The sequence below is a fragment of the Schistocerca cancellata genome, chromosome 5 (assembly GCF_023864275.1).
Source record: "Schistocerca cancellata isolate TAMUIC-IGC-003103 chromosome 5, iqSchCanc2.1, whole genome shotgun sequence".
In the NCBI taxonomy this organism is placed as follows: Eukaryota; Metazoa; Arthropoda; class Insecta; order Orthoptera; family Acrididae; genus Schistocerca; species Schistocerca cancellata.
Window position 1 is genome coordinate 79711906 of NC_064630.1, and position 15412 is coordinate 79727317.

The 15412-nt window shown below is 42.7% G+C and overlaps 1 protein-coding gene across 1 annotated transcript in view; it reads right to left on the bottom strand.

The window, feature by feature from the left end:
• Positions 1-15412, bottom strand: part of LOC126188294 (serine/threonine-protein kinase VRK1-like) — a 73954-nt gene that overhangs the window by 24350 nt on the left and 34192 nt on the right. The window contains exon 8 of the mRNA XM_049929881.1: positions 9646-9825. Coding sequence (XP_049785838.1) covers positions 9646-9825 — 180 coding nt within the window. The remainder of the gene's footprint in view (positions 1-9645; positions 9826-15412) is intronic.

The window sequence follows — 15412 nt, forward strand, 5'->3', positions numbered from 1 at the left end:
CAAATAAAGCGAGTTGGGTTTCACACGATCGCTGTTTCCGGAATCCATGTTGATTCCTACATAGTAGATTCTGAGTTTCCAAAAACGACATGATACTCGAGCAAAATACATGTTCTAAAATTCTACAACAGATCGACGTCAGAGAGATAGGTCTATAGTTTTGCGCATCTGCTCGACGACCCTTCTTGAAGACTGGGACTACCTGTGCTCTTTTCCAATCATTTGGAACCTTCTGTTCCTCTAGAGACTTGCGGTACACGGCTGTTAGAAGGGGTGCAAGTTCTTTCGCGTACTCTGTGTAGAATCGAATTGGTATCCCGTCAGGTCCAGTGGACTTTCCTCTGTTGAGTGATTCCAGTTGCTTTTCTATTCCTTGGACACTTATTTCAATGTCAGCCATTTTTTCGTTGGTGCGAGGATTTAGAGAAGGAACTGCAGTGCGGTCTTCCTCTGTGAAACAGCTTTGGAAAAAGGTGTTTAGTATTTCAGCTTTACGCTTGTCATCCTCTGTTTCAATGCCATCATCATCCCGGAGTGTCTGGACATGATGTTTCGAGCCACTTACTGATTTAACGTAAGACCAGAACTTCCTAGGATTTTCTGTCAAGTCGGTACCTAGTATTTTACTTTCGAATTCACTGAACGCTTCACGCATAGCCCTCCTTACGCTAACTTTGACATCGTTTAGCTTCTGTTTGTCTGAGAGGTTTTGGCTGCGTTTAAACTTGCAGTGAAGCTCTCTTTGCTTTCGCAGTAGTTTCCTAAGTTAACTTTGTTGTTGTACCACGGTGGGTTTTTCCCGTCCCTCACAGTTTTGCTCGGCACGTACCTGTCTAAAACGCATTTTACGATTGCCTTGAACTTTTTGCATAAACACTCAACATTGTCAGTGTCGGAACAGAAATTTTCGTAGTAGTCTGAAATCTGCCTTCTATTACTCTTGCTAAACAGATAAACCTTCCTCCCTTTTTTTATATTCCTAATAACTTCCATATTCAGGGATGCTGCAACGGCCTTATGATCACTGATTCCCTGTTCTGCACTTACAGAGTCGAAAAGTTCGGGTCTGTTTGTTATCAGTAGGTCCAAGATGTTATCTCCACGAGTCAGTTCTCTGTTTAATTGCTCGAGGTAATTTTCGGATAGTGCACTCAGTATAATGTCACTCGATGCTCTGTCCCTACCACCCGTCCTAAACATCTGAGTGTCCCAGTCTATATCTGGTAAATTGAAATCTCCACCTAAGACCATAACATGCTGAGAAAATTTATGTGAAATGTATTCCAAATTTTCTCTCAGTTGTTCTGCCACTAATGCTGCTGAGTCGGGGGGTCGGTAAAAGGAGCCAATTATTAACCTAGCTCGGTTGTTGAGTGTAACCTCCACCCATAATAATTCACAGGAACTATCCACTTCTACTTCACTACAGGATAAACTACTACTAACAGCGACGAACACTCCACCACCGGTTGCATGCAATCTATCCTTTCTAAACACCGTCTGTGCCTTTGTAAAAATTTCGGCAGAATTTATCTCTGGCTTCAGCCAGCTTTCTGTACCTATAACGATTTCAGCTTCGGTGCTTTCTATCAGCGCTTGAAGTTCCGGTACTTTACCAACGCAGCTTCGACAGTTTACAATTACAATACCGATTGCTGCTTGGTCCCCGCATGTCCTGACTTTGCCCCGCACCCGTTGAGGCTGTTGCCCTTTCTGCACTTGCCCGAAGCCATCTAACCTAAAAAACCGCCCAGCCCACGCCACACAACCCCTGCTACCCGTGTAGCCGCTTGTTGCGTGTAGTGGACTCCTGACCTATCCAGCGGAACCCGAAACCCCACCACCCTATGGCGCAAGTCGAGGAATCTGCAGCCCACATGGTCGCAGAACCGTCTCAGCCTCTGATTCAGACCCTCCACTCGGCTCTGTACCAAAGGTCCGCAGTCAGTCCTGTCGACGATTCTGCAGATGGTGAGCTCTGCTTTCATCCCGCTAGCGAGACTGGCAGTCTTCACCAAATCAGATAGCCGCCGGAAGCCAGAGAGGATTTCCTCCGATCCATAGCGACACACATCATTGGTGCCGACATGAGCGACCACCTGCAGATGGGTGCACCCTGTACCCTTCATGGCATCCGGAAGGACCCTTTCCACATCTGGAATGACCCCCCCCCGGTATGCACACGGAGTGCACTTTGGTTTTCTTCCCCTCCCTTGCTGCCATATCCCTAAGGGGCCCCATTACGCGCCTGACGTTGGAGCTCCCAACTACCAGTAAGCCCACCCTCTGCGACTGCCCGGATCTTGCAGACTGAGGGGCAACCTCTGGAACAGGACAAGCAGCCATGTCAGGCTGAAGATCAGTATCAGCCTGAGAATGTTGAGTAGTAACTTTCCTTTTCATAATATTGTTACATTCCATCCTGGATTTTCCATTATTTGACATTCACAAATTATCATTGTCTTCTGTCATGATTTTACTTCTTAATGACTTTCCATGAATTAAAATTGCCTAAAATGTAACAATCAACACTAAATTGTTGAAAAGAGGTTATTTGTATTTTTTTCATCTGCTTCTCATTTAACTCATAGCTGAGCTGAATTTGCATACGGACAAGGATGATCCAACAAGAGCAGTACTTGGGAAATGGGAACAGCACACCGACCTTTTGATGATGGCCAATTGTAAGCATTAGCAAGACCAGGGGGTGTCATAAGGAGACAGAACTGTCTTCCAGTTCATGAGACACACTTGTTATCTGTCCCACCCACCACTGATTGTCATACACACAAGAAATGAAGTGGCTGACTACAACAAAGTCTTCTAATGTATACTGTGGTCTCAATTTCACACACAGTAACAGGTTGCATTTTGTGGAGAACCATTCTTGCAATGTACATGCCACTCCAGGATGCAAACCGTAGGCTTCATAAAAAGACCACCTTTCTCTCTTTTTTAAATGGAATTCCCTTGATGTGCTTTCATTTAGAATTAAGAGTTTCATGTTTGTTACCAATGTTGATATGGTGTATACAAATCCAGTAGCATCTCTTATAGCATCAACAGCTTCGTGCTGGAAATTAAATCTTGTTGCAAGATGTTTATAGATACCTCCTACCCCTTCACATGCACTTTTTCCATGATCGCTTGCTGAAAATATCCATTTTTTGTCTTAATTTGTGTACTACAGTGTTGACCAAGCTCATATAGTAGAAAGCAGTTTTTAAAATGAGATGTTGCACCCTGAGTCACATACACATGCTTAGGAAATGCATGGGCTCCAGATGCTGTGTCATCAATTATCATGCTGACAGCATAGGGTGCATTGCACTGTGAGATCATCACTGACAATAGCAAAGCACTGTCATGTTCCAAGGACGTGAGCAACACATGTGAAGATTGATGTCTGTGATGTGTGCCAGTGGTAACTTTGCATTTCGTTCTGCAAAGCAATAGATCAGTTCTCAGCAAAGTCAAAATGAAGAACTAATGTGTCAGTATTCTGGGATGTGCCTGATTTTACTTGTGCTATGGCCTGTCTATGAATCCTCCAGACATGATGGTGAGCTATTCCTTTAATGACCCAATGCCCCTCTAACCTCCGCAATGAACTTCTCTGGCTCTACTATCTTCTTCACCAACCCTCCCACAATGCATAGGTTAAATCACTGTCAGTATCCTGAAGGTGTAATGCTTCAACAGTCATCACTTCAGCATCAGGACACATTGCACACTCCTGCAATGAACATTTATCTAGCAGCTCTTGACTTCTTTCCTGTGACACTGCTTATGGCAAAACAAAGAAGTTTCAAATTAGTGCAGTAAGTACATGTGCATACTTCCTTCACTGGCTGGCATTTTACCCATTTTGGTCATAAAGAGTAAAATTTTGTGAGACCTGTTTTTAAATTCAGGTTCTCCTTTTTCATTAGGAGATATGCTTCTATTATTGATTTCCTCATATATCTTCTCATCTTCCTTTTTCACTAACATAGATAACAACAACCTGGTTAGGACTTTGCCTGCTGCAATCTTTGTCATCACTTACATAATTTTCCAGAGCAGTAGGCGCATATCATTTTGCAATGGATGCCCACAGCAAGAATCTGAGCATGCCCAAATACCTTGCTCATTCTTTATTTTACAAGCCTTTGAACTCAAGTAATGTGAGGAAGTGGGTATGTATTTCTGTACCTGCTGCTTAAATTAGTTACCTTGTATCAGTCACTGGATCTTTTCAGCATACTTGTCTGCTGAGATAGCAGTATTTAGGTTTAAAAACCACACATCACATTTCATGCACATATCACTACATTCGCTGACATGGAAATATTCTTTGAAAGGGTTTCAAGTAACTCCTATAAGCAAGTACATACTATGTGAGAAGGTTTGTGAAACTGCCTTGAAGATTAAAACTAAAATTTTCTTTGCACTGAACAGCTGGCTGGGGGAAAGGGGGGGGGGGGGGGGGAGATGTCACTTCTTAGCGAGGATACACATGCAGAAATTGTAAGATATTTGAAAACATTACATTTCCATGGGTGATACAGTGACACATTTTCAACACTGACGAGACTCGTTTCTTTTATAATATAATGTATTCACACGAGTACAAGATGACCCTGAATACATGAAGAACAACTTTTTTAAGAAGCTCCTTCAGAAAAAAAGCATTTTTTAAACTTATTCTGATTAACCAAGATTACAAACTTTCACTGACTTGAGCATCTGTTACCATAACACCAATCCTAATCTTATGCCATTTATTGGTTGTCTATGTTTTGATAATAGAAGAAGAAATAATATATCATGATACTTTTCGTATTAATTTTTATCTTCACTGCCTCCTTTGTTTAGCCTGTGTTCTGTGGTACCATGTTTTATAGTCGTCATTGTCATCATCATCATGCAGTATAGATTTCCATGGTTGGCACCAACATGAAATTTGTTGCTCATTCACCACTCCCCTCTCAACATTCATAGTTCTCAACTAAACTGGTGTCACTGGCCCCCCTCCAGGTCTTCCTTAGTGTTGTGCTTGAGCAACAGTGAAACATGGGCATCTATATATTCTAGGGTGCAGGACGTATGTAACAGCAACAACTAATACATAAATAAAAAACTGCAATCACGACTGAATCCAATTCTTGAACTTTCACTGGTCTAATGCCATCTGTTGGTAATATCACCTCAATGAGTCTTTCTGCTGTAATTTATTCTTGCGATAACAATTGAAATCAGTTTAATGTGATGTGTTTCATTTGTTAGACAATTAATTCTGGATTTTTTTCTTTCTCGTTTCATCTGAATTTACCCCTTGTTCCAAAGCTGATTAAAAGCTGGTAATTTTTCTCCCCAGTATTCTAACACGTGAAAAGCTATCAAATTTTCATTTGCAACACACCTCTTAAATCATTAGTTTTTCATAACCAAATAAAACACTAACTTTGGTTCAGAATCAAAATTGGTTTTGAAGGACAAGATTTTCAAATTTCAACGTTACCTTTACTTACAAAGGAGCATACATGTATTTGACCTTCTATTTGCAGAGCTTTAGATAGTTGTAGTGCATAGTTCAAAGTTTATCATGTATCTAGTACTGTGAGTCAAATGTCACGTGACCAACTGAACAAGATCAACATTGTATCAAGTGCTTCTATGTATCAGGAAATCATGATCCTATTCAAATGGAAGAACTGTTCAAAATAAATTTGTGCGAAACCTCAATAGCCAAAGCTTCATCTGTAAATGCAAGACGACCTCGATATTAATCTATTAAACACTGTCAAAATGTTTATCTTGGCAGCAATAGTTAAATCTGCGAATATAAGATGACCCAGTATTTTTCAAATGACGAATTTGGCAAAAAACCTTGTCTTACAATCAAGTAAATAAAGTACTTCCTGTAAAAACATAATCTATTAAAGTTAAATTGTATTTATTCTTTGTCTCAGTTGCAAATTTTAAATTAGATTACATGTTTCAATCACTCTGGATCACCCTCAGATCTAAGTAGCTGTGTAAGCATACTGTCTTGTCTACTCAGAACCACTATTTCATCTCAGAAACCGTTACTTGAAGTGGTGGCTCTGAGTAGACAAGACAGGTTGCTGACACAACTTCTTAGATCTGAAGATGATCCAGAGTGATCGAAATATGTAATCTAATTAAAAATGTGCAACGGAGACAGAAAAATACATGAAAATTGTCTTAAATATCTAGACAGTTGCTGAATCTTTCAAGACAATTATGTCGACTGCAGTGATATTCCATTAAGTTATAATAATTCTATGGAAGTAAAGAAAGGATGATTACACTGTTGTGTGTACATAGTGATGGAAGTGAGAAGTTGCTTCCCCTAATAAAAGGAAAATTTAACACTCCCATGGGGTTCAAAAACATAAATATATTCTCTTGTATCTACAAGTATAACAGCATTGCCTGGATGACACCACACATTTGAGATTTCTCAGGCACTTATATACCGAGATAGGTGAAAAAAAAGGGGGGGGGGAAATTGTACCTATTATTGACCGATTCCCTTTACAGCCTTCAGAAACACTGCTTCTGAGTAATGTAATTGTTGTATTCCTTCCTCTAAACTGTACAAGTCATCACCAACCTCTGGACGTAATACACTTCAACAAAGTCAGACTGAGTAACAACTGCGCAGAAGTCAAATTTCATTCACTTAGAGAAAGGAAATGATGAGTCTCATAATTCTACAGACTATGAATATGTTCTTTGTTACCTGGAATTCTGTAATATAACAGACTGTTATATGGTTTCACAAAGAGCAGCTATTGTCTGAGGCCACATTATTCCAGAAAAAGAATGGAATAGGACCACAGATATTTCTGAAAATTTGACATTCCAGGACTTTCTTATGATGATGATGATGATGATGATGATGATGATGATCTGCCTTCCACTGTCAAAATGAAAGTGAGATGTGTGAAATTTTTGTGAAGGAACACTGTGATGGAAGAGCCAAAAGTGATGCTGGTAGCAAATAACAACAACAAGCACAAGCCATTGCACCAACTTTCATTGTTGCTGAACAAAAACCTGATACCATTAGGAGTTTCTTTTCCTCCTTTAATGTTAGATGAATCAATTCTAACTAATACCAACCAACTGGAGCGACAACTTCTTTCACTACAATACAATGAAAGGATAAACAAATGTTAATTTGTAGCCCAAGATATTAGTAATTTTGTAATTAAATACTACTACTATCACCTAAACAAGTTTCAATTATGATTTCGGGTCCATCTTTCCTCATACTCGGGCAAAACTCTCATTTAAGAAAAATTCCTGTTTAGTGAACTTACATTTAGGTCCCCACGGATTCATTAAAAAGGGTTTTCGTTGTATGTGCAACAACCAGATACACAACAGCTCTAAGCACACAAATTGGAACAGAGTCTAAAAACATCTGTTCTCTTATGTAAGACAGCTGATGTACATTATACTAGGGGCACTGATCCATTGTTTTCCAAATACAGTGCACTTGAACTACTACAAATGCTTCAGAAAGTTCAATAACTATGTTTCACTAAATTCTGTAATCTGTAGTTGAGATACTGTCAAAGTAACAGACACCCTTCTCTAACTTTTGAACAGTTCTTTTTCAGCAGTGAAACAATAAAAAGTACACATTAAGTTAAGCGCACACACACACACACACACACACACACACACACACACACACACACACACACACACACAGAGAGAGAGAGAGAGAGAGAGAGAGAGAGAGAGAGAGAATTGCCAAGGAAACTAGTATAGGCATGCTTATTCAAATACAGAGATATGTAAACAGGCAGAATACGGCACTGCTGTCGACAACATCTATGTAAGCCAATAAGTGTCTGGTGCAGTTGATAGATAATTAAGTTGAGTCTGAATGTGGTGTTATAGTCGGCACACGAGCGATGGGACACAGTCTCTGAGGAAGCGATGAAGTGGGGATTTTCCCGTACTACAATCTCACGCGTGTACTGTGAGTATCAGGAATCCGGTAAAACATCAAATCTTCAACATTGCTGCGACCAGAAAAAGATCCTGCAAGAACAAGACCTACGACGGCTGAAGAGAATCATTCAACATGACAGAAGTTCAACCCTTCCGCAAATTGCTGCAGATTTCAATGCTGGGCCATCAACAAGTGTCAGCGTGTGAACCATTCAACAAAACATCATCAATATGGGCTTTCGGAACCGAAGGCCCACTCGTGTACCCTTGATGACTGCACGACACAAAGCTTTACGCCTCGCATGGGCCAGACGACACTGACATTGGACTGTTGATGACTGGAAACATATTGTATGGTTGGACGAGACTCATTTCAAATTGTATCAAGCAGACGGACGTGTACGGCTATGCACACAACCTCATGAGTACGTGGACCCTGCATGTCAGCAGGGGACTATAAGTTGGTGGAGGCTCTAATGGTGTGGGGCATGTGCAGTTGAAGTAATACGGGACCCTGATACGTCTACGTATTACTCAGACAGGTGACATGTACATAAGCATCCTGTCTGATCACCTTCATCTCGTCATGTCTATTATGCGTTCCAACAGACATGGGCAATTTCTGCAGGACAATGCAACACCCCACATGACCAGAATTGCTACAGAAACCCTCTTTTGAGTTTAAACACTTCCACTGACCACCAAACTCCCCAGACATGAACATTATTGAGCGTATCTGGGATGCCTTACAACGTTTTGTTCAGAAGAGATCTTCACTCCCTCAAACTCATACGGATTTATGGATACCCCTGCTGGATTCATGGTGTCAATTCCCTCCAGCACTACTTCAGACATAAGTTGAGTCCATGCCATGTCGTGCTGCAGTGCTTCTGCATACTCACGGGGGCCCTAATGATATTAGGCAGGCGTACCAGTTTCATAGGCTCTTCAGTGCATATCAGCTGCAGTGTAACACATTCTATTTATTTTTGAGGTTGAATACACAGTGAAGTGCAGTAAGAAACTTCAGTCTTATGTACAACACACAGACAACTTCAATGTGTAATATTTGCTCCCTAATAAAAGCTTGAGCAATCAACACTTCGACAGTCGATGTCCACTTTGTTAAAATAAAAAAAAATAAATAACCAAAACCCTTACATTTGGCGAAGTTATTTATATGGAAATGAATCATACAAGATACAAACTACTCTGTACTGGACTTCATATCTTACATCACCATCTACTAGTAGGGAAATATTTTTTAAACACTTTTCAATTTTGTCAGATTCAATTTGCAAAGAATATTATAAAATTCAACCTCCAATTCTGTGTCAACATGCAAAATAAATGTAGACTGTAATGTTTAAAATCCATTTCATAAACTACATAAAATACAAGTGCCTATTGTAAATGTATGAAATATGCCTACAATACAAGTTAAACCACGATTATAAATCTTTTAGGGAGGTAACTCAAAATCATAAGTGAAAACTACGTAACAATTTTAAGTTTTGTGAACCTGACGTAATACATATTATTGATTACAACTGAGGTGGCAATAACTGCCATGATAATCATTTTTTAATGTCAACAAAGGTCGAAGATCATTTTTATACCTCAGTAAAACTGACAGATGCTCCACCAATAAAATAAGATTACAGATACCTGGAGCGTCTCCATTCGGAAAGCAGCACTTCATCAATAGTGGAATATTTGACATGAATGCTTTTTTCTGTTCATGAACATAATCTGGATCAGCCTGTTCATCTTCCCAAGGTAACTTGCTACAAAGCCACTGTAATAAATTGTAGCCCAGAATTTCAAGATCCCCTCTTCTTGAGTGTGCTTCAAACAAAAACAATGTCATGTGAAATTAGTTACTTTACCTGGAAACATGCATATATAAAATAATGTCATCAGAAGCAGCGTTACTCTATCAGAATTGGTAGTTTATATCTAAAAACAAAGTAGATGTGACTTACCAAATGAAAGTGCTGGCAGGTCGACAGACACACATACGAACACAAACATACACACAAAATTCAAGCTTTCGCAACAAACTGTTGCCTCATCAGGAAAGAGGGAAGGAGAGGGAAAGACGAAAGGATGTGGGTTTTAAGGGAGAGGGTAAGGAGTCATTCCAGTCCCGGGAGCGGAAAGACTTACCTTAGGGGGAAAAAAGGACGGGTATACACTCGCACACACACACATATCCATCCACACATATACAGACACAAGCAGACATATTTAAAGACAAAGAGTTTGGGCAGAGATGTCAGTCGAGGCAGAAGTGCTGAGGCAAAGACGTTGTTGAATGACAGGTGAGGTATGAGTGGCGGCAACTTGAAATTTGAAATTAGCGGAGATTGAGGCCTGGTGGATAACGGGAAGAGAGGATATATTGAAGAGCAAGTTCCCATCTCCGGAGTTCGGATAGGTTGGTGTTAGTAGGAAGTATCCAGATAACCCGGACGGTGTAACACTGCGCCAAGATGTGCTGGTCGTGCACCAAGGCATGTTTAGCCACAGGGTGATCCTCATTACCAACAAACACTGTCTGCCTGTGTCCATTCATGCGAATGGACAGTTTGTTGCTGGTCATTCCCACATAGAACGCATCACAGTGCAGGCAGGTCAGTTGGTAGATCACGTGGGTGCTTTCACATGTGGCTCTGCCTTTGATTGTGTACACCTTCCGGGTTACAGGACTGGAGTAGGTGGTGGTGGGAGGGTGCATGGGACAGGTTTTACACCGGGGGCGGTTACAAGGGTAGGAGCCAGAGGGTAGGGAAGGTGGTTTGGGGATTTCATAGGGATGAACTAAGAGGTTACGAAGGTTAGGTGGACGGCGGAAAGACACTCTTGGTGGAGTGGGGAGGATTTCATGAAGGATGGATCTCATTTCAGGGCAGGATTTGAGGAAGTCGTATCCCTGCTGGAGAGCCACATTCAGAATCTGATCCAGTCCCGGAAAGTATCCTGTCACAAGTGGGGCACTTTTGTGGTTCTTCTGTGGGAGGTTCTGGGTTTGAGAGGATGAGGAAGTGGCTCTGGTTATTTGCTTCTGTACCAGGTCGGGAGGGTAGTTGCGGGATGCGAAAGCTGTTGTCAGGTTGTTGGTGTAATGCTTCAGGGATTCCGGACTGGAGCAGATTCGTTTGCCACGAAGACCTAGGCTGTAGGGAAGGGACCGTTTGATGTGGAATGGGTGGCAGCTGTCGTAATGGAGGTACTGTTGCTTGTTGGTGGGTTTGATGTGGACGGACGTGTGAAGCTGGCCATTGGACAGGTGAAGGTCAACATCAAGGAAAGTGGCATGGGATTTGGAGTAGGACCAGGTGAATCTGATGGAACCAAAGGAGTTGAGGTTGGAGAGGAAATTCTGGAGTTCTTCTTCACTGTGAGTCCAGATCATGAAGATGTCATCAATAAATCTGTACCAAACTTTGGGTTGGCAGGCCTGGGTAACCAAGAAGGCTTCCTCTAAGCGACCCATGAATAGGTTGGCGTACGAGGGGGCCATCCTGGTACCCATGGCTGTTCCCTTTAATTGTTGGTATGTCTGGTTTTCAAAAGTGAAGAAGTTGTGGGTCAGGATGAAGCTGGCTAAGGTAATGAGGAAAGAGGTTTTAGGTAGGGTGGCAGGTGATCGGCGTGAAAGGAAGTGCTCCATCGCAGCGAGGCCCTGGACGTGCGGGATATTTGTGTATAAGGAAGTGGCATCAATGGTTACAAGGATGGTTTCTGGGGGTAACGGATTGGGTAAGGATTCCAGGCGTTCCAGAAAGTGGTTGGTGTCTTTGATGAAGGATGGGAGACTGCATGTAATGGGTTGAAGGTGTTGGTCTACGTAGGCAGAGATACGTTCTGTGGGGGCTTGGTAACCAGCTACAATGGGGCGGCCGGGATGATTGGGTTTGTGAATTTTAGGAAGAAGGTAGAAGGTAGGGGTGCGGGGTGTCGGTGGGGTCAGGAGGTTGATGGAGTTAGGTGAAAGGTTTTGTAGGGGGCCTAAGGTTCTGAGGATTCCTTGAAGCTCTGCCTGGACATCAGGGATGGGATTACCTTGGCAAACTTTGTATGTGGTGTTGTCTGAAAGCTGACGCAGTCCCTCAGCCACATACTCCCGACGATCAAGTACCACAGTCGTGGAACCCTTGTCCGCCGGAAGAATGACGATGGACCGGTCAGCCTTCAGATCACGGATAGCCTGGGCTTCAGCAGTGGTGATGTTGGGAGTAGGATTAAGGTTTTTTAAGAAGGATTGAGAGGCAAGGCTGGAAGTCAGAAATTCCTGGAAGGTTTGGAGAGGGTGATTTTGAGGAAGAGGGGGTGGGTCCCGCTGTGACGGAGGACGGAACTGTTCCAGGCAGGGTTCAATTTGGATAGTGTCTTGGGGAGTTGGGTCATTAGGGGTAGGATTAGGATCATTTTTCTTCGTGGCAAAGTGATACTTCCAGCAGAGAGTACGAGTGTAGGACAGTAAATCTTTGACGAGGGCTGTTTGGTTGAATCTGGGAGTGGGGCTGAAGGTGAGGCCTTTGGATAGGACAGAGGTTTCAGATTGGGAGAGAGGTTTGGAGGAAAGGTTAACTACTGAATTAGGGTGTTGTGGTGCCAGATTGTGTTGATCGGAATTTTGAGGTTTTGGAGGGAGTGGAGCTGGAAGTGGGAGATTGAGTAGATGGGAGAGACTGGGTTTGTGTGCAATGAGAGGTGGTTGAGGTTTGCTGGAAAGGTTGTGAAGGGTGAGTGAGTTGCCTTTCCGGAGGTGGGAAACCAGGAGATTGGATAGTTTTTTGAGGTGAAGGGTGGCATGCTCTTCTAACTGGCGGTTGGCCTGTAGGAGGATGCTCTGAATAGCCGGTGTGGATGTGGGAGAGGAAAGATTGAGGACTTTTATTAAGGATAGGAGTTGACGGGTGTGTTCGTTGGCTGAGTTGATGTGTAGGTGAAGGATTAGGTGGGTGAGGGCAATGGATTGTTCAGTTTGGAACTGGTATAGGGACTGATGGAAAGAAGGGTTGCAGCCAGAGATGGGAACTTTAAGTGTGAGGCCTTTGGGGGTTATGCCAAATGTCAGACAAGCCTGAGAAAATAAAATATGCGAGCGTAATCTGGCTAGGGTGAAGGCATGTTTGCAGAGGGAATGTAAATAAAACTTAATGGGGTCGTTGTGGGGGTGTTGTGAGGGTGACATGGTATTAGATGGTGGAAAGTTTGACATGAGGTTGAAATGAAAAAGAAAGATAGAAATATATAGGGAGAGATAAAGGTGAACTAGAAAGCAATTGGAGATCTGGTATGAAAAAAGGCGAAAAAGTGTTGGTTAAGTTGATCTTGTGGTGAACTTGGGTTGGTAGACAGCGATGTGCAAAAAGGTTAGGTGGTTGTGTTGCCGCTAAATCACGTTAAAGGACGGAGAAATTCGGGAAAATTTCGAGAAAATTACGAAAAAACGTATTAAAGGAGCGGTGTTGTGGTGAAAAATTACGAAAATGGGGCTAACAATTGTAGAAAAAATGACGTTAAAACCTGTGGGGAGCGGCTAAAATGATCAGTGATATGCGAAAAACGGAAGTGGAAATAAAGTTAAAGTTATTAGAACTAGCCGAAATGGTTGTTAAATACGTGAAAGCAGCTGTTATTGAACTAGAAACGGTGGATTTTATGGCAGCGGTAGTGTTGAAAGCGGAAAATAAAATCTTTTGGTTATGGTTGGGAAGTGGGTTACGTATTGTTGAGCATATATATGGCGGGATAAAATAGTGTATTAGATTTGGTAAAAGGGGAAGGTGAATACAAAGTGAAACTACTGGTAAAAACAGAAAGAGAAAATAAAGGGAAAAAGAGAAATAAGACGACAGGAAAGATTTCGAAATGCAAAGGCGACAATAACAAACGTAATTGTTGGGTTCAAATTAATGATATGGTTATAACAGAAGGAAACATTCCACGAAGGAAAAATATATCTAAAAACAAAGTAGATGTGACTTACCAAATGAAAGTGCTGGCAGGTCGACAGACACACATACGAACACAAACATACACACAAAATTCAAGCTTTCGCAACAAACTGTTGCCTCATCAGGAAAGAGGGAAGGAGAGGGAAAGACGAAAGGATGTGGGTTTTAAGGGAGAGGGTAAGGAGTCATTCCAGTCCCGGGAGCGGAAAGACTTACCTTAGGGGGAAAAAAGGACGGGTATACACTCGCACACACACACATATCCATCCACACATATACAGACACAAGCAGACATATTTAAAGACAAAGAGTTTGGGCAGAGATGTCAGTCGAGGCAGAAGTGCTGAGGCAAAGACGTTGTTGAATGACAGGTGAGGTATGAGTGGCGGCAACTTGAAATTTGAAATTAGCGGAGATTGAGGCCTGGTGGATAACGGGAAGAGAGGATATATTGAAGAGCAAGTTCCCATCTCCGGAGTTCGGATAGGTTGGTGTTAGTAGGAAGTATCCAGATAACCCGGACGGTGTAACACTGCGCCAAGATGTGCTGGTCGTGCACCAAGGCATGTTTAGCCACAGGGTGATCCTCATTACCAACAAACACTGTCTGCCTGTGTCCATTCATGCGAATGGACAGTTTGTTGCTGGTCATTCCCACATAGAACGCATCACAGTGCAGGCAGGTCAGTTGGTAGATCACGTGGGTGCTTTCACATGTGGCTCTGCCTTTGATTGTGTACACCTTCCGGGTTACAGGACTGGAGTAGGTGGTGGTGGGAGGGTGCATGGGACAGGTTTTACACCGGGGGCGGTTACAAGGGTAGGAGCCAGAGGGTAGGGAAGGTGGTTTGGGGATTTCATAGGGATGAACTAAGAGGTTACGAAGGTTAGGTGGACGGCGGAAAGACACTCTTGGTGGAGTGGGGAGGATTTCATGAAGGATGGATCTCATTTCAGGGCAGGATTTGAGGAAGTCGTATCCCTGCTGGAGAGCCACATTCAGAATCTGATCCAGTCCCGGAAAGTATCCTGTCACAAGTGGGGCACTTTTGTGGTTCTTCTGTGGGAGGTTCTGGGTTTGAGAGGATGAGGAAGTGGCTCTGGTTATTTGCTTCTGTACCAGGTCGGGAGGGTAGTTGCGGGATGCGAAAGCTGTTGTCAGGTTGTTGGTGTAATGCTTCAGGGATTCCGGACTGGAGCAGATTCGTTTGCCACGAAGACCTAGGCTGTAGGGAAGGGACCGTTTGATGTGGAATGGGTGGCAGCTGTCGTAATGGAGGTACTGTTGCTTGTTGGTGGGTTTGATGTGGACGGACGTGTGAAGCTGGCCATTGGACAGGTGAAGGTCAACATCAAGGAAAGTGGCATGGGATTTGGAGTAGGACCAGGTGAATCTGATGGAACCAAAGGAGTTGAGGTTGGAGAGGAAATTCTGGAGTTCTTCTTCACTGTGAGTCCAGATCATG